This window comes from Leucoraja erinacea, chromosome 8 (assembly GCF_028641065.1).
Source record: "Leucoraja erinacea ecotype New England chromosome 8, Leri_hhj_1, whole genome shotgun sequence".
Classification (NCBI taxonomy): Eukaryota; Metazoa; Chordata; class Chondrichthyes; order Rajiformes; family Rajidae; genus Leucoraja; species Leucoraja erinaceus.
In genome coordinates, this window is record NC_073384.1 from 71,848,962 (window position 1) to 71,872,347 (window position 23,386).

At 45.0% G+C, this 23,386-nt stretch overlaps 1 protein-coding gene across 3 annotated transcripts in view; it reads right to left on the bottom strand.

Moving 5' to 3' along the window:
- LOC129699844 (palmitoyltransferase ZDHHC14-like) overlaps nt 1-23,386 on the bottom strand; it is a 105,329-nt gene that overhangs the window by 45,905 nt on the left and 36,038 nt on the right. For 2 of the 3 annotated variants that reach the window (XM_055639973.1, XM_055639975.1), the window contains exons 2-3: nt 20,654-20,814; nt 5,985-6,146 (exon numbers count right to left, since the gene is read on the bottom strand). In XM_055639973.1, coding sequence (XP_055495948.1) covers nt 5,985-6,146; nt 20,654-20,814 — 323 coding nt within the window. The remainder of the gene's footprint in view (nt 1-5,984; nt 6,147-20,653; nt 20,815-23,386) is intronic. The other variant, XM_055639974.1, reaches the window with a different exon arrangement.

A 23,386-nucleotide genomic window follows, 5' to 3' on the forward strand; every position in this document is an offset into this window, starting at 1 on the left:
GAGATGGGAAGATGGGAAGATGGTGTGATCCCGTTGGAGGTGGCGAAAATGTCAGAGGATTCTGTGTTGTGTGCGACGGCTGATGGGGTGAAAGGTAAGGACTAGGAGGACTCTATCCATGTTGCGACTAGGGGGAGGGGGAACAAAGGCGGCACTGCGGGGTACCGAAGAGACACGTGCGAGGGCCTCATCTACGATGGGAGAGGGGAACCCCCGTTCCCTAAAAAATGAGCCTGACCCGACAAACCAGACCTCCTAGTCCCCATTTACCTCGGATGGATATTCCCTTTATCCTTTCTATCCCTCTCGCCATCTCCTCTTCAACATAAAACAATCTTTTATTCACTCTTTTCTAGTTCCAAGAATCTGAAGTGTTATCTGTTTCTCTTTCTGCAGATATTGCCTTACCTACCGAGTAGGTAAAATTCTTGTTTTTTTCCATACTTTCAGCAGTATTTTTTTTTAATGTTAAAACCTACAACATTTTGATCTGACATAAGCAATATTTTTAACTTTAATTTAAAAGGTGAAAGACCAGATTTAAAACTTTCTTTTACTCAAGATAATTTTTGTATCTGTGTGCATAAATGACTGGATACTCATAAATTACTTAGTCCAATCTTGCGGATAGGCTGTGGGCCAAGCATCAAAACATGTGTCTAGAAATCAACTTTCGTGACCCAAGTCTCAAACTACATGAAATTTTGCACAGATTTATATAAAATATAATTGAGAAGTCATAACTCGTCAGTGCCAAAAGTCACACATTAATTAAACTAATTAGAAAATGAGATCGAAAAAGTAAGCTCCATCTAGTGTCCACTGCCCATATTACACCATTTCCGTAGCAGTCCATTTAATCGATGTATCATACCATAAATATATATATATATATATATATCACTATAAATATAAATATAAAGACACACACACACACACACATATATATATATATATATATATATATATATATATATATATATACTAGACCAAGTGCAGACCCATTGGGTCTGTTTCCCCAACGCGCGTTTGCGGGTGGCATCACACTCACACTAACCACCCCCAAAACACACAGGTGGGGGGGAGGGGGGTAGAGGGAGACGGGGTGGGAGAGGGGAGGGTGAGAAGAGGGGATGGAGGGGAGAAGGGGAGGAGGAAAGGGGAGAGATTGGGGAGGGAGAGGAGGGGAGATGGGGTAGGGGGAGAGAGAGGGGGATGGAGAGGGGGAGGGGAGGGGGGGAGTGGGAGAAAGAGCGGGGGGGGAGAGGGGGAGAAGGGAGGGAGAGGGGGGGGTGAGGAGGGGGGAGGAGAGGGAGGGGAGAGAGGGGGGAAAAGGGAGGAGGAGAGGGGGGGGGATGGGTGAGGTGGGGGGAGGGGGGGAGAGAGAGGGGGGATAGGATGGGGGAGGGGGAGAGAGGAGAGAGGGGGAGGGGAGGATGGAGGGGAGGGATAGGGGTAAGAGTGGGGAGAGAGGGGGAGGGGGAGAGGGAGGGGGGGGGTAGAGAGGGGGGAGAGTGTGGAGGGGGGGGGGAGGAGAGAGCGGAGAGAGGGAGGGGTGAAGAGTAGGAGAGGGAGTGGTGTGGGGAGGGAGATGGGGGGGAGAGAGGTGGAAAATGGGGGGGAGATAAGTGGAAGAATGGGGAGGGAGGGGAGGGAGAGGTGTTGTAGCAGGAGTGGTGGAAGTGGGGGAGGGAAGGGGAGGGGGTAGGGGGGAGTGGTGGAAGAGGGAGAGAGAGGGTACAGGAGGGGGGGGGGGAGAGGGAGGGATGGGAGAGAGAGGGTGGGGGGATGGAGGGAGAGAAGTGGAAGAGTGGGGAAGGAGGGGGAGGAGGGGTATGGGGAGTGGTGGAAGAGGGACAGAGGGGTAGGGGGGGGGAGGGGGATAGGGGAGGGAGAGAGGTGGTGGGGTAAGGGGGAGAGAAGTGGAAGAGTGGGGAGGGAGGGGGGGAGGGGGGGGGGGTGGGTGGAAGAGAGATGGGGTGGGAGCAGGAGGGGGGAGAGGAAGAGGGGTGAGGAGAGAAGGAGATGGAGAGGGGGGAGGAGAGAGGGGAAGGGAGAGGTGGTGTGGGGGAGGGGGGAGGGAGGCGAGGAGGGAGATGGGGTAGGGGGTAGAGGGGGGAAGAGTGTGGAGGGAGGGGGAAGAGTGGGAGGGGGAACTACCTGTGTCTTGCAGCTCATTCAATAAATCAATAAATTCAATAAGTGACAATGTTGCCCCTCAGATCTTGCGCCTCTCACCTTAACCTATGTCCCCTGGTTCTTGATTTCCCCTACCATTACCCATATAACCATATAACAATTACAGCACGGAAACAGGCCCTCGGCCCTACAAGTCCGTGACGAACACTCATTTTCCCTTAGTCCCATCTACCTGCACTCAGACCATAACCCTCCATTCCTTTCCCATCCATATACCTATCCAATTAGTTCAAAGTAAACTTTATTGTCAATTCAATTATGCAACAGTAGTTACACAGAGGATTGAAATTACGTTTCCCCATACTCCAAATGTGCAAGTAATATTAAAAACCCAGACAGACAACATACCAATAAAAATAGACAATAGACATTACATTAGTTAAAATATTAAAATATTCACAGTGTGCCAAAATGTAGCAAACACTTTGAGGTGTTTTAAAAAGGGTGCAACAATGAAAGGTGCAATATAGAAAAAGTGCAAATTTCGTACTGGAGACATTGAGCCAAAGTTATTTTCACAGTTTGTTTGTCTTTGTTTGGGTACTGTTCATGGAATTTTCTTAAGTGTGTTGAGTAGTCTGATGGCCTGAGGGAATAGCTGTTTTTGAATCTGGTGGTTTTGCTCCGCGTGCTGCGGTAGCGCTTACCGGAAGGTAGGAGGGTGAACAGTTTGTGTGCTGGGTGGGTGGTGGCTTTGATGATATTTTGATGATATTATCATTTATTTTTAAATGATAAAATCGAACCTGCCTCCTCCACTTCCACTTACCCGGGGTGCATTCACTCTATCTAGTCCCATCATGATTTGATACTCCTCTATAAGATCACCTTTCAGACTCCTGAACTACAAGGAAAAATAATTTCCACCACCGTCCTCTGGTTCCGTCCATGAAGCCAATTCTGTATCCAAAGTTCATCGAAAAATATTTATTTTTCCTTGTTCTGAAAAGTTTTAATTGATTTCCAAGGAAGTTACTTAATCAAGCAATTAAAACAAAGGCCACATTGAGAGATAATCGAGTCATAGAGCCTTATAACATGAAAACAGGCACTTTGGCCCAACTTGCGCAACATGTTCCAGCTACACTTCTCCCAAATGCCTGCATTTGGCCCATATCCCTCTAAACCTGTCCGATCCATATACCTGTCTAAATGTTTCTTAAATGTTGGGATAGTCCCAACCTCACCTACCTTTTTGTGGCAGCTTGTTCCATACATCTACCACCCTGTGAGTGAAAATGTTACCCCTCAGATTCCTATTAAATCTTTTCCCCTTCACCTTAAACCCAAGTCCTTTGGTCCTCGATTCACCTACTCTGGGCAAGAGGCTCTGTGCATCTACCCGATCTATTCCTCTCATGAATTTATACACCTCTATAAGATCACCCCTCATCCTAACGAATAGTCCAAGCCTACTCAACCCTCTCCCTATAGCTCAGACCCTCTAGTCCTGGCAACATCCCCGTAAATCTTTTCTGCACCATTTCCAGCTTTGTAACATTCCAGAGCCCTATCGTTCACTGTGTAGGTTCTGCCCATGTTAGTGCTCCTAAAATGCAGCACGTCACATTTCTCTGTATTAAATTCCATCAACCATTTCTCAGCCCATCTGACCGACCGATCAAGGTCCTGCTGCAATTTTTGAAATTGTATGCATGAGATGTTGTATGCATGAAATCCATGCATACAACATCTACAGCTCAACCTTTTTGGTCACATCCTCAAAAAACTCAATCTGATTTGTGAGACACAACCTCCCACGTACAAAACCACGTTGACTATCTCTAATCAGCCCTTTTCCATCTAAATGTATATCCTATCCCTCAGAATACCCTCTAGTAACTTTCCGACCACAGATGTTAAGCTCACCGGCCTGCAGTTCCCAGCCTTTTCCCTGCCGCTTTCCTTGAGACACACATTTGCCTCCCTACAGACTTCCGGCACCTCACCTGTATTTAACAATGAAATAAATCTTTGCAAGAGCTCCTGCAATTTCCTCTCTAACGTCCCACAGTGTCCTGGGATATATCTGATCCGGCCCTGGAGGTTTGTCTATCTTCATACCAGTCAGGACCTTCAGCACCTCTGCAACCGTAATACTAACTGCTCTCAAGACACTTCCTGGGACTACCTCAAGATCCCCCGTCCTCACTCGTTGAGGACATTGCCCATCTCCTGTGGCTCGACGCAGAGTTCAGCGCTTTGATTTCTGTCTCACTCTCTCTCTGGTTGCCTTTTTCCCTTTATAAGCTGATAAAATCTCTTGAGATTATCCTTAATGCTACTTGCCAAAGCTATCTCCCGTCCCCTTTTTGCCCTTCTGAATTCCATCGTATACTACTCCTTGGTTCCTGAAATTCGTCCAGATATACACTTGATCCCAGCTGCCTATACCTGTCGCATGCCTCCTTCTTACTCATGACCAAAGTCTCAATTTGCTTCATCATCCAGGCTTCCTTATGTTCACCTGCCTTGCCTTTCACTCTAACAGGGACATGCATGTCCAGAACTCTGGTCAGCACCCTTTTAAACACATCCCACTTTCCTGACCTTCATTTTCCATCAAACAACCTACTTCAATCAACTCCACCGAGTTCCTGTCTCATACTCTCAAAGTTGGCCTTGCCCTAATTTAGCATTGGGACAAGGCCAACTCATGGGCCCACTTTGTCCCTATCCATAATTATCTTAAATCTAATAGAACAGTGGTCACTGGTCCCAAAAGGCTCATCAATGAACACTTCATCCACTTGCCCTTCCCAATTTCCCAAGACTATATCAAGCGTCACTCTCTCCCATGTAGGGCTCTCTACAGATTGCCGGAGGAAACTTTCCTGAATACATTTGGCTGCTGGAAGATTTCACAGTTACAACAGTCCTTTAGCTTCACCTTAAATTGTCACCCTTGTTCTCAGTGACATTTGAAATTATAAACTGCATTTCCGGGGAAACGTGCCATGTCATTATGCCGATCGTGGCTCTACGCCATGTCCTTTCATCAATGTCCCAAGGCTTCAGGTAGATTATTTGCGCTTGTTTCTCTGCGCCATACTTGTTGCAGTTGCAATTGTAGAAGCATTGGAATGAACAAATACTACGCTCACTCAATGTGAGCAGTCTTGCAGAGCTACGCTAAGCTAAGCCTGAAGAAGGGTCTCGACCCGACATGTCACCCGTTCCTTCTCTCCAGAGATGCTGCCTGGCCCGCTGAGTTACTCCAGCTTTTTGTGTCTATCTTCGGTTTAAACCAGCATCTGCAGTTCCTTCCTACACATAAGCTAAATATCAGTTCAATACCGATGATGTTATGCACCTCAAGAATCAGAGTTGAGACACAAGAGACTGTAGATGCTGGAATCTTGTGCAAAAAACAATCTGCTGTAAAACCTCAGCAGGTCACGTTACATCTGTGCAGGGAAGTGGACGGACAACTATTTAGGAAGGGTCCCGATCCGAAACATTGTCTGCACATTTCTCTCCACAGATGCTGTCTGATCCGCTGAGTTCCTCCAACAGTTCATTTTTATGTTCAAGTATTGGTGGTCAGAATCCTGTTCTGCCAAAATGTGTGCTTTTCTTCAAAGGAAGCAGAGTTTAGTAATACAACAACATTCTCGCACCGCCAGTTTGACAACCTGAAACTGTAGTTGGTACATTCTATGTTTTTCCAAATTTGAAAATGTCAATGTTGGTTCTCTTTTAATAGCTGCTTCTCAATTAAATTACAATTAAATATTTTTCTTTGATATGAAAATTAAAAAATAAATTCCAAGGAAATCACTTACCTACACAATTATCACAAAGGCTACAGTGAGAGGCACGTGGTGGCCGGAAGATTTTACAGGTGAAGCAGTACTTTAACTTGACTGTCTGCCCATTAATTATCACCTCTTTTGTTCTGGGGGGAGGTCGATAGCCACTTCCAGAGTTTGAACCATTGGCAACATCTAGGAGGGGAATGAAAGCAAAGCCTTAAAACAAAATTATTACAGTATTTTTTTAATTGTTGTTTATTTTAAAATACTGCACATGAAATTCAATTGAAGGAATTTATATTTATTGAAAAACTGGTCAAATTGGGGCAAGCTGGTTCAGCCTTGATTTGTTTTATGTACCAAAACTAGAATTCTGAGTAAATCGATTCCAAAATCAGAAAATGCTTTCCCGTGTTCAGAATGTTTTAACCTTCCAATAGTTTACAATGTAGCAATGGCTTTCTGTAAAACGATGTAGGGGATGAAATTGGTATTGCTCAGTATTTGGTACTTCAGGTCCCTTCCCAACTCCTTGGTTCACCCCATCCCCAGGTACTTTCCCTCGCAAACGCAGTAGATGCAACACCTGTCCCTATATCTCCTTGCTCGCCTCCATCCATAGAACCTAGCAGTCATACCATGTGAGACAAAGGTTCACTCGCACCTCCTCTAACCTCATCTGCTGCGTCTCGTGTTCCCGGTGGCCTCCTGAGACCAACGTGAGGCCAAGCGGAAACTTGGCGACCGTTTCGCTGAACACTTGCTCTCGGTCCGCCAAGGTCTACTGGATCTAGCGGTTACTAATCGTTTTAACTCCCCTTCCCATTACCACGCTGGTTTTTCTGACCTGGGCCTCCTCCATCCCTAGACTAGGCCACACGCCAACTGGAGCACCTTATATTCCGCTTGGGTAGCTTACTACCCGACGTATGAACATTGAAATCTCCAATTTTAGGTGACCTCTAACTAACCCCCCTCCCTTTCTCCCCCACACTTTTCCCACCCCCATTCCCTCCCCTGTGCCACACCTCGACTCCTATCTCTATCTATTTCTCCCCTCCATACCATACCACCTTTCTCTCTTGCTACTTCCTTCCCCTGGCGTCACAATCTGCAACTCTATTTTCTCTGGCCTTTATTCCAACTATCAGTCTGTGAAAAAAAAACCTTCACCTCTGTCGACCTTTTACGTACCGTGCTTTGTCCTGCCTCTTCCGGCTTTCTCTCCCCCCCCCCCCCCCCCCCCTCCCCCCCCCCCCGAACTTACAATTAGTCTGAACAAGGGTCTTGACAAATACAAATTTGATGAACAACATCTCATATACTACCTGGTTAGACTGCAATCCATTAGTAAGATCATTGAATTTTCCAACTTCAGCTCACCCTAACCTGCTGTTCCCCTCAAACTCTCCTTGCAATCCATCTCAGGTCTTCCAATGTTTCCCCTTTCCCATGTCCCCCACCAGCCTTCAGCACACCATTTCATCCAGTTTCGCCTCCTGGTTCCATTCACCTATTACGTTTCACTCGCAGGATTTCCTCCCCTAACTGGTTTATCTGCCTATCTCGTCTCACCTAATTGTATTGTATTGTATTTTAATGACCACACAGCCAGGCTGGTGGAATTTGGGTTGTCAGCAGCGATACAATAATAAAGAACACACAACCACAATAAAAATGTAACACAAACATCCACCACAGCATTCATCACTGTGGTGGAAGGCACAAACATTTGGCCAGTCCTCCTCCATTTCCCCCCCGTGGACAGGACCAGAGTCCAGAGTCAGTCCAGGATCGGCTCTTCCTCACCGGAGACCGCGGCTTTAAGTTGTTGTAGGCCGCAGGCCGGCGGTCGAGATTTAAAGTCTCCGCCGCAGCCAGAAGCACCGTAGACTGCAGGGCCGGCGGTCGAAGCTCCCCTCCAGGGGTGTTGGTAAGTCCATGCCGGCCCCGCGGTAGAAGTTGGCCGCGGGCCGGCAGTGATGGCTTCTTCTTCCCCCGGGTCCCCCACGAGGGATCCCGGGCTGTAGACGCCGCACCAGCTGGAGCTCTGCAGACCGCGACTTCAGGCTGCGACTTCAGGCTGCCGGCTGCCCCGGGCCAGCGAAACGGAGCGCTCCCCTCCAGCTAGGGCTCACCCACTCCACGCCGAGAGTCCACGCTGCGCCCGCCGCTGAAGCCCCGGGCACGTCTCCGGGAAAGGCCGCTCCGATCCTTGATGTTAGGCCACGGGGGAGGCGACCTAGAAAAAGTCGCCTCTCCATGGAGGAGGCGACCAAAACGGTTTCCCCCTTACCCCCCCACACAAAACACACAAAGAAACACAAAATACATACTTTAAAACATACTAAAAAATAAGAAAAAGTTGAAAAAAACTGACGCGCTGCTGACATGGCTGCTGCAATAATGGTTCCTATTGTCACTGTTCTTATTTATCAGATTCAAGGACTGGCAGCTTTTGTGTCCCTGCCCTTCACCCTTCCGCACCTTCACCCTCCCCTGCCAATACCTGGCTCTCAAAGTGCCACAACTCTCATTTGTATAGATTAAACACCATCTGCCATTTTCCTGTTCATATTACCAATTGATCTACATCCTGCCGTGTTCGCAAACTTACAAATCAGACTCCTACGTTTCTGTCCAAATCATTGATACACATCACAAACAACAGAAGAGCCTTAATCTTCTGGATGAACCTGCCATGAAGCACCTAGTCAAACACTTTATTAAATTCCACGTAGATAACATCTGCGGCCCTACCCTCATCCATCATCTCCTCAAAAATCTCAATCAAGTTTGTAAGACATGACCTCCTCCACACCAAGCCATGCTGACTACCCCCAGGTAAGCCTACGCTATTCCAGATGCAAGTATGTCCTTATCCAATAATTTCCTTCCCAATAATGCAGGGCTCCTGATTTGTCCCTATGGTCTTCTTAAAAATTAGACCAACTGACTAATCTCGTGCTATTTGGGATCTTGCCTGTGGCTAAAAGAAATATAAAGATCTCTGCCTATCAATTCCCTCTTGCCTCCCTAAATAACGTGAGATTACTCCATCAGCCCCTCTTTATCCATCTTAATGTTCTTCCAAAGACCAAACATCATCTCCTCCAACATGCCTGAGAAGAGCAGCATGCTCCTCTCTAATCTCATTATCCTCATGTATTTCTCTTTGGTGATTAAGGAGATGAGGAGGTATTTCTGTGGTGAAATTGTGGAATGCATTGCCACAGAAGGCTGTGGAGGCCAGGTCAATGGATATTTATACGGCAGAGAGATAGATTCTTGATTAGTCCGGGTGTCAGGAATTATGGGGAGAAGGCAGGTGAATGGGGTTAGGAGGGAGAGATAGATCAGCCATGATAGAATGGCGTTGACTTGATGGGCCAAATGGCCTAATTCTACTCCTATCACTTATGAACTTGTACAAATGCAAAGTACCCATTCTGTATTTTCCTATTAATCCAGCACGTTAGACAAAACAATAATAAACATACAATAAATTATCAGTAATTCCAAGAAAACCAGACCATGAGAGTGCAAAAACTAAAGTATGTGGAGCAACCAAAGGTGTGTAAATCCATAGTGGTTTGATAGGGTTGAGGTAGGTTTGTAGTCAGATATGCAGAGTGCTTTATGGACCCAAAGGTTGACAGGAACCCAAGGCTCCTGTACCTTCTTCCCAATGGTAGCATCAAGATATTAGTTGCCTTCTTGAGTCAGCGCGTACTGTTGATCCCTCTGATGGTGCGGAGGTCATGACCAGCTGTGATGGACCTGCAATGTCTAATGTGTTCTGCAGTTTCCTTTGTTCTTAAGGCTTAGAACTCCTGAACCAGGCAGTGATGCAACCAGTCAGTATCCTCTCCACTGTTTAGTTTAGCTTCATTTAGAAATACAGTGTGGAAACAGGCCCTTCGACCCACCAAGTCCCCGACGACCCACGATCCTCATATGCTAGCACTATCCTACACACTAGGGACAATTTACAATTTTACCTAGCCAATTAACCTACAAACCTGTATGTCTTTGTGTAGGAGGAAACCGGAGCACCCAGAGAAAACCAATGCAGGTCATGGGGAGAACGTACAAACTCCATGCAGACAACACCCATGGTCAGGATGGAACCCGGGACTGAAGGGCCCGTCTCATACAGCACGACTCAATATGCATCTTGCTTCCTTATTTATATCACGCTCTTTGTCATAACCACCATTCACCTATACATAATTCCCAGTATTTTCTCCTCCTCCACCGCTGCTTCTCAGCACCACACAAAATGATTTAATGATTCAACATCCCGCTGAGCCAAGACTTTTTTTATCCACTGAAATGTCATGTCTTATTATCGATGACTCCTTTCTCATTCTATCCGTCTTAAATAAATGTTGAATACCCTGCAATTTTTTGTTCCCAGTTCTTGTCACACTGCAACATTTCTGTAATGGCAACTAGATCATACCTGATAGTCACAAATTCATTGATCTTATTATAGATCGAGCATGCATTTAAATATAATGCCTCTTTCCAGGCAGTGACCACTATCTGTTTATATTTCTGATAAAATGTAAATTTAGATTTGTTGTGTTTATGAACTTTCAAAACCCCTTTGAAGAAGTACCACATAATATTTTCTCATTAAGGTAAAAGCCCATGAAACAAAAAGGGCAGTCAAAGCGTGGACAGAAAATTGACTAAGTAACACAAAATGGTAGTGCTTTTACCACAGTGGTGCGCTGTTAACATTAGTGTTGCCCAGGGGTCAGTACTTGGGCTACAGCTTTTCTTGATGTATATTCCAGAACCAGGGGCCATAGTCTTAGAATAAAGTAGAGGTCATTTAAGACTGAGGTGAGAAAAAACTTTTTCACCCAGAGAATTGTGAATTTGTGGAATTCCCTGCCACAGAGGGCAGTGGAAGCCAAGCACTGGATGGATTTAAGAGAGAGTTAGATCGAGCTCTAGGGGCTAGTGGGGTCAAGGGATATGGGGAGAAGGCAGGCACGGGTTATTGATTGGGGACGATCAGCCATGATCACAATGAATGTCGGTGCTGGCTCGAAGGGCTGGCCTCCTGCTGCACCTATTTTCTATGTTTCTATATTAATAATTTGGACTTAGGTGTGCAGCAATTTTCACTTCTGATGAGACAGCACTTGGAAGTATAGTGAATTGAGAGCATCATAATTGTCTTTGCGAGGATATAAACAAACCTCACATATACCTTCAAGATGGCAATGGTAGTGGCAGCGGACGGAGGAGAGGATTGGTGCCGGTAAGCAGGCGGTGGGCTTGCCTCCTGTGTTCTCAGCGGCGCTCTGGGGGCTCCAAAATCAGATGTTTAGGTGGTCTGGGGCATGGTAGCTGAGCAGGAGGCGACGGCAACAGCGTGCTCACGGATCAATGTGTCCCTGAAGTGGCTGCTGGAGGCCCTGCAGCAGCCTGGGGATTGCGTGATTAGGCGCCACTGGAAGCCCCATAGAAGCCAAGCACACAGATCTGATATGGCATGCAGTGGCACCAAGGAGCATCACCAGCGCGACCCCTGCAACAGCGATCCACTGTCAATTCCACAACGGGCCTGTAAACCCATGATAAGACCCCAGCCCACTCACCAGCTCTGCTGTTTTCCTCTGTCTGCCATTATATTGAAGAGCCCCCCCCATGGGCATGAAGAACATCACTGTGATCTATTATAAATAATTGGTTTGGCCTACATCTAGAGTACTTTGGTTCTTAGGACTTCTTCTTCTTGCATATGGCGGGCACAGCCTAAAGTTGTAGGACAACTTGTTCTATTTGATCTTATTTGATTGTGCACACCAGGTTGATTGCATTCATCGAAACAGGGCGGACCACGTGAAGGTTGCAATCTGCCACCCCGTTCTTGGGACAATACTTAGGAAAAGACGTGAAGATCCCAAGTACAGACAATATTTGCCAGAAGGATTCCTGGGATCAGGAATTTTAATCACATAGAAGCCGAGGCTCTACAGAAAAACTGGAATTTGCATTGCATCTGACATGAATGGTTTACACAGAGCAGATAGATGGAAACTGTTCCCATTGGCAGAAGGATCTTAAAGCAGAGGGCACGGAAATAAACAGCTAGGCATAAGAGACAAAAGTAGCAGAAGGGATTTTTTTTTTGGCAGTGCATCAAGAATACAGTGGAATAGCAAGTAGTTGTCACAGATTCAGTCACGATTGGCAAAAAAAACCTGAAAGTCTGCAGGTTATGAGATAGCAAGGGATTTGGCCTGGCTGATTTGCTGTTGATGGAGCCAGCTTTATATTGAACTGAATGGCCTTCTGTGCTATACCCAATATTCACAATATCTCCAGTTTCTCTTTAATAAGGTATTTCACCGCAAGTCATAGTCATACAACACAGACACAGGCACTTCGACCCAACTCGCCTGTGCTGATTAAGATGCTCCAGGTTTTTCCATTTGTCTGCATTTGGTCCATATCCCTCTCAACCTTTCCTATTCATGCACCTGTCCAAGTATATATTAAATATTATTATTGGACCCGCCTTAACTAGTTCATGCCATATACCCACCCACTCCGAGTGTAAACCTTGCCCCTAAGGTTCTGATTAAATCTTTCTCTCCCCTTAAACCCCAGGAGATGTAACACCAGTTCTTATACCCCCTCCAACCCATCCATCCAGGGTCCCAAGCAGTCCTTCCTGGTAAGACAGGTTCATGCACACCTCCATCAACTTCAACTACTGCATCCAGTGTTGCTGATGTGGCCTCCTTCACATCGGCGAGACCAAGCATTGACATGGTGACTGTTTCGCAGAACACCTGCGCTGGGCCCGCCAAGACCTACTGGATCTCCCGGTTGGTAACCACTTTAACTTATCGTCCCTTTCCCACAGTGACCTCGCTGTCCTGGGCCCCCTCCATTGCCAGAATGAGGCCATATGCAAATGTGAGGAAAAGCACCTCATATTCCGCTTGGGTAGCTTACAAGCAAACAGTGGGAACATTGACTAAATTAACTGTAACTCCACCCCACCACTCTTCCCAGTGCCCCACCTGGATTCAAACCTAGTTCTCCCCTACCACTTACTACTTTTACAAGTTGCAACTTTTCTATCCTTATCTCATACATTTTGCCTTCTCAACTCTGGCCAAAACCATCCCTCATCTGTATCTAGCCAGGCTTTGATCTGCCCTGCTTCACTTCTAGTGGACGGTAGCATTAAGGCAGCAGCTCGCCAGCCTATTGCCATTTGTATTGGTTCATTATTGTCACCAATAAAAACTTTGTTTTAACTGCTATCCAGGGAATCATAGCATACACCAATACAAAAGAGAAAGTTAAACAAAGTAGAGAATATAGTGTTACAGCTACACAGAAGAGATTATTTTTAAAAAGTGCAAGGGCTGCAAGGTGGTAGATTAGGTCAGGAATTCATCCTTAGTCAATTAGAGGTTCGTTCAAGACTCTGATAATAGTAGGGAAGAAGGTGTTATTGAATCTGGTGGTATCTTCTCCCTGAAGGGCGAGGGGAGAAGGGGGAAAGACAGGTGTGAGTGGTCCTTGATTATGTTGGCTGCTATCCCGAGGCAATGTGCAGTATAGATGGTATCAACAGAGAGGCGGGTTTGCAGTGACAACTTGCAATTCTTGTGGTCTTGGGTACACCAGCCACCATACCAAGCACTTGCTGCTTCTGATTAGGATGCCTCCTGTGGTGCATTCATAGAGAGTGACAAAAAAATAAATCACTAGAGACATGCAACTTTCCTTTGTCTGCTGCGGAAATAGAGGTGTGCCTTCATGGCCATAGCTTCAACGGGGTTGGGAGAAATTGTTGGTGATATTTACACCTAGGAACTTGGAACTCTCGACATTCTCCTCTTCATGCCCAAAAATGAAACTAAACTGAATTGTCAGAGACTGGTTGATAACAATGTTGACCACAAATGGACAGAAAACGGTTTGCAAATAAAATCAGCACTTTTTATTTACTGATTTCTTTATTTTGATCAGAAAATGACAGTGAAAGAAGAATTTTTAAATGTAAAAGCTGCACAGATGTTTTTAATCTGAAGCAAAGATACAGGAAACACAGCAGTTCAGGCAGCTTTAGTTAATAATTAGATGGGTCAAGGCGAACTGGACTGAAACTTGACTGAAAAGCAAAAGAAAAGGGGGAGTGGGGAGTGGCGGCGCTGCCTGGCAGCTGCGGCTCGCCTGCAGTCTGTGTTTTTCCTTTTTTTTGGTTGTTTTCTTTTGTCTGTTTTAGTTTAGTTTATTAGGTTGTGTAAGTGTGTGGGGGGGGGGGAAACATGGTTTTAGTCTCTTCCTTCAGGGGGGGTGCGACTTTTTCTTGTCGTGTCCCCCGTCTCCGTCTGCGCTGAGGCCTAATGGCGGAGCTGGCGGCCTCGGGGCTGTGGTGGCGTTCCGGCGTTCCTGTGGTGGACCCGACTTGGAGCTGTGGCTGTTCCGCGTTCTGGCGGCGGCTCGACTTGGAGCTGTGACGGCGTTCCGGCGGCGGCGGCCGGCGGCCCAACTTGGAGCTGTGGCGGTGTTCCGGCGTTCCGGCGTTCCAGCGGCAGCAGCTGTGGCGGCATTCCAGCGCCGCGGCATCGGGGCTGTGACCTGCGGGCCCAGTGGACGACATCGTCGGGAGCTCGCAGGTCACAGGTTGGTGACCTGTTTTTCCGGAGCTCCCGCAACAACAGCTTCGTCCGTTGGGCTGGAGGGCGGCAGCTTCGACCACCCCGGGGCGCTGAATTTGAACCGGCCCGTTTGCGGAGCTGGATCAGCCACGGGACTGACTTACTTACCATCACCCGGCGGGGTCACAACATTGGAGGCCTGGATCGCCTCAGCGCAGAGGGTGAACAAGGAGGGAAGAGACAAAGACTTTAAGATTTTTGCCTTCCATCACAGTGAGGAGGTGCCTGGTGAACTCACTGTGGTGGATGTTAAATTTGTGTTTTTGTTATTTTTATTATATGTATGACTGCAGGCACGAAATTTCGTTCAGACCAAAAGGTCTGAATGACAATAAAAGATACTTTGACTTTTACTTTGAAAAGGCCACCCAAGTATCTCATCGTTGCTCGCTGTACACAACTGCAACTACACCAGGGTAATTCTCACCCATCTTCTTTTGCATAACAAATATGAGAAGTACCCAACATAGTTTTACTTCAATTAACAAATCTGAAGTACCCATACGCTGTATGGCATATAATGTATGGACGTTAGCAGGATTTGTGCAGTAATGCTTTCTTCAGGCACGTGATCAAATTCACCTGCAATGTGGTGGGGGGAAAAAAAATACCCTTTCCACCCAGAATTTGCTGACAATATTTGGAGATCAAAATATTTTACTCATTTATTTATTTATTCAATATATTGTAGTTTAATTCTGAAAAGCTGTTTGGCAAATAAAAAATGATTGATGAAAACAGTATTTTGGCACAACGGAAGCAAAAGCAATGGGTTAACATAATATACAGGAATGGGAGAACAGCTAACATAGATCAAGGTCTTCACCAAATCGCAAATCTAGTTCTGCTTAATCAAGTAATTAATTCCATGTGATAACAAGGAACTGCCGATGTTGGTTTAAACCAAAGATAGACACAAAAAGCTGGAGTAACTCAGCAGGTCAGGCCGCACCTCTAACCTTTGTCCAACAATCTGTCTATCAGGGAACTCCCTTGCCCGAGTTCATCGGTCGCTGACCATGATTTGTCCTGCCTCTTCACTCCAGTTTTTCCCCCCGCTTCCGCTGCAACAATTAATCTGAAGAAGGGTCCCGACCCGAAACGTCACCCATCCATTTTCTTCATAGTTGCCTCCTGTCCCACTGAGATACTCCATCATCTTAAATTAATTCCATGCCTGTTGATTTTATTGCCACCGTACATCCGGAATCAGACGACAGCACCTTTTTCCTGTTCAACTACTATCAAGTGCACGGCCACATAGCTTGCAAGAATGAAGAGCTTGATGTTCGCTGCTCCTCTCGCCGACAGGTTTTCTGACTACCTCTTTTGTCTTGTTCACCCTCACTAGTTTCCTTTCTTGTCCCCAGAACCTGCTTCCCAATCATATTTCTTTCTTTAACAAATGTCTCTGGCTCCAACTCACACCATGTGGATTCTAATCCAGATTCCACCCCTTAAATTTACAACCCAGATTTTCTTGGTGCATTGTACCGATTGCATTTCAAGATCCTTGCTGAATCCTTCGTATGTTCTTGCTGAATTGGTCGTATGTTCTTGACTTATCTCTGAAACAACACCAACTTACTCCATCTCAAAACTATGCTATCACCAATTTTAACAGGTTTTGAATTAAAATATTCCCTCAGATCTTCCTTCCCCTTAATTTTCCTCTGACTTCATCTCTTCTCACACTTCTATCCCTGCCGCAGTTTACTCATCTCTTGAACAATCTGCCCTCAACAAAGAGTCATAGACGACAGAAACAGGTCTTATCGCTCAACTTGTCAACAACCAGAAAACAAACATCTTCAGCTTTGATTGCTAATGACTCTAAATCTATGTTTTCTGAATAGTGGCCAATGTGCTAGTGGAAAGAATTTCTCTCTCACCAGTTTCCAGCTCTAATTTACCAGCATTTTTCTCAACTCTGATTTATGTAACGCTGCTGCTTCCTACGCATTTGTTTCCTCAAATTAATTGTAGGAACCAATTGCTTTCAGAAGTAGTCAAAATGTCTTTCTTCACTGACTACATCACATTTCTTGGCCTCTATCTGGGGTAAAACTACAATTTTGAGTGTGTAAAAAAAGAGCATAGAAACAGGCCCTTCGTCCCATCAAGTCCATGCCAACCATCGATCACCTATTCACACTAGTTAGATGTCATCCCTTTGCCTTTTTGGTTGCAATGACTGAGGTATATTACCTGTTTAAGAAAGAACTGCAGATGCTGGAAAAATCAAAGGTAGACAAAAAAGCTGGAAAAACTCAGCGGGTGAGGCAGCATCTATGGAGCAAAGGAATAGGCGACGTTTCGGGCCAAGACCTGAAACATCGCCTATTCCTTTGCTCCATAGACGCTGCCTCACCCCCTGAGGTAGATTACCTGCTCCGTTAACATCAAAAGAACCTAATTTCATCTCATTGACTACTTCAATTTCTGCTCATTTCACATGTGCCTTAAAATTGGAATATTCCAAGGTTTACTTGGTCACCTTTCAAACTGCAATCTGAACTCATCTAAAATTCTGCTGGCCCTGTTCCATCAAATCACATTCACCCATCACCCTGTGCTCAGCTACTGGCTCATGGCCTGACAATAATAAAATGTCAATCCTTGCTCACAATCAATCCATGCCTTTACCCTCCTTGATTATAAGCCCCATTGATTGTAATTTGATTTTAGGCCTCTGATTCAAGAGGAAAATACTAAAGATGCTGGGAACCTGAACATGCTGGATTTATTCAGCATGTCAGGCAACATCAGTGGAGAAAGAAATAGTTAGCACTTCACACCAATGCTTATCATGAGCACTGGGATAATTATAGATAAAACATGTTTTATGTTACCAAAAAAGCATGAGAAATAGCCCATTATATAATCTACCACCAACCCTTCGTTCATCTTTCTTTCCTTCTCTACTTAGCCACGAATAACAACAAGAAGCTCATATAACCCAAAAGCTGCTTTGACAATAGTCTGCTCCCAATTGCATTCTCACAGATTTTCTATATTTGTCGTATCTATTCGGATAATGTTTTCTTCGACAGTACAGCTTCGGATATATCATTCTTTCTCCTGAACAGTCATTTTCCATCAACTATAATTAGCACTGATCTTAATCCCATCTGCTCCAATTCCCACAGCTCTATTATCACCTCCTCTTCTCCAATCCAGAACAAAGATAGGGCATCTCCTGTCCTCAGCTTTCATACCACAAGCTGCACATTCAACGGATCGACCTCGAGTTTCCAGCATGATACCATTCAGCCCCTAACACCAACTCATTGAACAGAAGCTTGTGCCAAGGCCTGTAGGATCTCCCGGATGCTAACTATTTTAATTCCCCTTCTCATTCCCACACCAAGTTTTCTGTCCTTGGCCTCATCCATTGTCAGAGTGAAGCCACATGCAAACTAGAGGAACAGCATCTCATATTCCACTTGGGTGGGATATACAACCCAGTGGTATGAACATTGAATTTTCTAATTGTAATGGTAAATAACAGCCCCCATTCCCCTCTCCCTTGCTGCCCGTCCCGGTGCATTTCCATTTCTCCCACTATACTTCCCTGTCCCCTTCCACCTATATCCCTCCCTCCAGTTTTACATTTGACCTCCTCTCTTTTTATCCGACACCCTTTTGACTCCTTTTCATCTCCAGCCTTTGTCATTTACATAGAAACATAGAAAATAGGTGCAGGAGGAGGCCATTCGGCCCTTCGAGCACCGCCATTCATTGTGATCATGGCTGATCGTCCCCAATCAATAACCCCTGCCTGCCTTCTTCCCATATTCTTTGATTCCACTAGCCCCTTGAGCTCTATCTAACTCTCTCTTAAATCCATCCAGTGATTTGGCCTCCACTACCCTCTGTGGCAGGGAATTCCACAAATTCACAACTCTGGATGAAAAGGTTTTTACTCACCTCAGTCTAAAATGGCTTCCCCTTTATTCTAAGACTGTGGCCCCTGGTTCTGGATTCGCCCAACATTGGGAACATTTTTCCTGCATCTAGCTTGTCCAGTCCTTTTATAATTTTATGTTTCCCCTATTTACTCCACCTATCTACCAATCAACACCCCCATGCCTCTATCCACCAATCACTTGCCAAGTTTTGCTCCTCCCCACCGCTCTTATTTAGCTTTCGCCCTGCCTGCTACAATCAATCAGACAAAGGAATTCCACCCGAAATGTTGCTTATCCAATTCCCTCGACAGATCCAACTTCAGTTGCTGGTTTACAAAGGAAGAGTGCTGGAGTAATTCAGTGGGTCAGGCAACATCACAGGAGAATATGGATAGGCGATGTTTCGGATCGTGACCCTTCTTCAGAAGAGGGGTCCCAACCCGAAACAGCGCCTAGCCATGTTCTTCTGAGATACTGCAGGGCCGCTGAGCTACTCCAGTACTCTGCTACTTTCCACAGATGCTGACTGACCCATCGAGGTACCTCAGCATTTTGTGTTCCACGTAAGATTCCAGCATCTGCAGTTCCTTGTGTCTAAGCTTTATGATATGCTGTTGGGCAGGAGAGATTGAATGGTACATGGTAGTGGTGCCAGCAAATAGTGGGTCATGAAGACAAGCGAGTAACAAAAGGTACTTCTCGGGGACTTCTTAACACATCAACCACAGTCCGTGTTGGCAACAACGCCTCAAACACTATCATCCTGAACAACGGAGCCCCCCTACTTACCCACGACTGTGCTGCCAAACACACCAACCAAATAATCAAATTGGCAGATGATACTACAGTGGTGGGCCTCATCAGAGACAACAATGAAACTGCCTACAGAGAGGAAGTGGCGCAGCTTGTGAACTGGTGCAAAGACAACAATCTGCCTCTAAACGTCACCAAGATGAAAGAGATGATTGTAGACTTCTGGGTAGTCTGGGAAGTAGACCAATCACTTCTCACCCATGTTATGGTCTCTTCAGCAATATGTTTAAAATAAAGAAAAATAGCCATGCTCACAATCGCCTTCTGCTATATTGAAGTGCTTTGGATCCACATTATCGATTTCTGATATTAAACTACCAACTAGAGTAGAGAATAGCAAAATAGAGACATTTCCATTGATAGATACCAAACAAAGTTTACTGCTCAATTTAAAAGTTTTGGAATGTTTAACCTCGTGCATATGTCAGCCACTATTTAATATGTGCCTCTTAAAAACAACAGTTGCCACGTGTGCAAATATATAAAAGCACTTATATATGATGATCAACTTTTTCCATTACCCCTGCCCAAAAAAAATGAAGTCTTTTAAAAATTATCTTCAAAAAGTTCTGACAAGTTGACAGATTCCAAAAATATGCACTGTATTTAATAAAATGGAAGATGCAAAGCAATCATTTCTAATAAGATGCACATAACCACAACTGTAACATTGCTAAATGACAACACGATAATCTCAACTGGCTGAAGTAACTTGTATGTATTGCCAACTCGTAAACTTTCACAGCTGCATCCAAAATGCAGTCTAAGTTTACACTTGATTTTTTTTATGGGAGTTTGCATTTTAATATACTGTTCAAGAAGGAACTGCAGATGCTGGAAAATCGAAGGTAGACAAAAGTGTTGGAGAAACTCGGCGGGTACGGCAGCATCTATGGAGCGAAAGAAATAGGCGACGTTTCGGGGCCCGAAAAGTTGCCTATTTCCTTCGCTCCATAGATGCTGCCGCACCCGCCGAGTTTCTCCAGCACTTGTCTATTTTTGAATATACTGTTTTGTGTGGATACCCTCGCACAGCCGAACATACTGTCTCTTCACATATACAGGCTCTAAATATACACACATGATAATTCTGATATACACTTCAGTGACATTTAAACATTAACTACTAAAAACCAAAACGCTACTGGTTTTTGGCCAACTGGCTGAAGTAACTTCAAGATTTGAAAGAATTAACTTTTTTTCTTTTAGAAAATCAAAAAGACAAGCGGAGGAGGAGAGGAGAGACAGAAAGACAGTCCTTCACTGTTACCTATCTGTCTTTCCAGGTCTGCTGCTTCATCCTGCGTGGCACGAGGTAGAACTCCTGGATCACTGAAGCTTGTACGAAGCAACGTTCCCATCACAAAAAAGAACAAAACTGCTGCTATCGCTGGTATCACGGGTGTGATGTTTACTGCTAGGTATGGACAGCTGTCAAAAATATAAATAAAAAAAAATTAAAAACTAGTGTCTAAAGTGGCACACATCATCGTGTACATTTAGGGGCAGTGACAGATCTCCCTATCTTGAAGAACTATATACTCCAACAATTAAAAGATAGGATTAACCAATGGAAAGCCAAACCTTGTGACATAAACTTCAAATGCCACCAAAAGATAACAATGAAATCAAATCATTCCTATCCAATTGTTTTCAGATAATTGAGCGCACACAATAATGACAAAGGTATACCATTCATTTTCTAGAAATTATACACCTACACATCTTATGTTATCCAAGTCAGATGGCATAGTTAATATGGTAACAACAATAAAAATTACAACCAAAATTTGCTATAATACATGTTTCGTGGGATAACATCTATCATCCTAAAATTTAAAGAATTAATCTACTCTAGAAGTTTTAAACAACGATAAAACTTTCAAATTTGACACACACTGTTTATAACCTCAATCATTTGACTGCTTTGCCGTTGAATAATGCCACGGGTCAGATTGTCAATATTGCCCCCCCCACATAAAACAAGCTAAACACTAAAAAAAATTTAACACATACAAAACAGACACAAAGAAGGAAAGGACAGACAGGCTGTTGGCGAGGAAGCCATTGCTGGCGTCACCCTGTCGAGACCCTTCTTCAGACTGAAAGTCACGGGAAAGAGAAATGAGAGATATAGACGATGATGTAGAGAGATATAAACCAATGAATAAAAGATGCAAGAAAGTAACGATGATAATGGAAAAATGCCATTGTTAGCAGTTTGTTGGGTGAGAACGAGAAGCTGGTGCAGAGGGAATACTGAGGTTACTTGAAGTTAGAGAAATCACTATTCATACCACTGGGTTGTACGCTGATCAAGCGAAAAATGAGATACCGTTCCACCAATTTGTATTTAGCCTTGCTCTGACAATGGAGGAGGCCCAGGACAGAAAGGTCAGTGTAGGAATGGGAAGGGGAATTAAAAGTGTTTCGCAACCGGGAGATCAGGTAGGTCCAGGCGGACTGAGCAAAGGTATTCAGCAAAACGATAGACCAATTTACGTTTGGTCTCATCGATGTATAAGAGACCACATCTTGAATAACGGATACAGTAGATGAGGTTGGAGGGGGTGCAAGTGAACCTCTGCCGAACCTGAAAGGACTGTCGGGTTCACTGGACAGGTGTTGCATCTCCTCCGGTTGCACGGGAAAGTACCTGGGGAGGGGGCGGTTTGGGTGGGAAGGGATGAGCTATATCCTCTTGATTCATTGACTGCATTTACCCTAACTATTCCTCTATCAGATCACACTTTATCCTCCAGCACTCCAAGGAATAAAGTCCTAGCCTGCTCATTCTCCTCCCTATAACTCAGGCCCTCGAATCCTAGCAACATCCTCGTAAATCTTCTCTGCACCCTTTCCACCTGAACAACATATTTCCCACAACAGAGTGACCACAACTGAACACAATACTCCAAATGCCACCTAACCAATGTTCTGTTCAACTGTAAAATAACCTCCCAACTTATATCCTCTGACTGATGAAGGCCAATGTGCCAAAAACCAATGTGACCATCCTATCAACCTGCGATGCCACTTTTTATGTACCTGCACTCCTAGATTCCTCTGCTGTACACAACACCACCTGCCATTCATTGTGAAGGTCTTGCCCTGGTTAAACTTCCCAAAGTGTAACTCCTCGCTCTTATCTGTATTACACCATTTCTCAGCCCACCACAGCCCAACCAGTCAACATGCTGCTGCAATTTTGAAAACCATCTTCGTTATCTACAATACCACTCGCTTTGTTGCCATCTGCAAACCTACTTAACATAGAAACATTGAAATTAGGTGCAGGAGTAGGCCATTCGGCCCTTCGAGCCTGCACCGCCATTCAATATGATCATGGCTGATCATCCAACTCAGTATCCTGTTCCTGCCTTCTCTCCATACCCCCTGATCCCTTTAACCACAAGGGCCACATCTAACTCCCTCTTAAATATAGCCAATGAACTGGCCTCAACTACCTTCTGCGGCAGAGAATTCCAGAGATTCACCACTCACTGTGTGAAAAAAGTTTTCCTAATCTCGGTCCTAAAAGATTTCCCCCTTATCCTTAAACTATGACCCCTATGACTTATTATGCCTTGTACATTATTTTCCAAATCACTGGAACCCCTGCGATCTAACCTACCAGAGCAGCCTGCCATGACGAACCTTGTCACGTGCCTTGATGAAATCCATACATATGCCTGCAGCTCTGCCCCTCATCAACCTTTTTGGTTACTTCTTCAATAAACTCAATCAGATTTGTGGGACATGGTCTCCCATGTAGAAAACCATGCTGACTATCCCAATCAGCCCTTGTCTATCTAAATGCATGTATATCTTATCCCTCCAGTAAGGGATCCCTCTAGTAACTAATTGACCGCATATGCTTGGCTCACTAGCTTTTCCTTGCAAGATCCCAGGCTCTTCCTTGCTCTTGTTCCACTGTTTTCTTCATCCCTCCTTTATCTGCAATTAAAATGTTTTCAGTTCTTCTATCTAAAGTTTCAGGCTG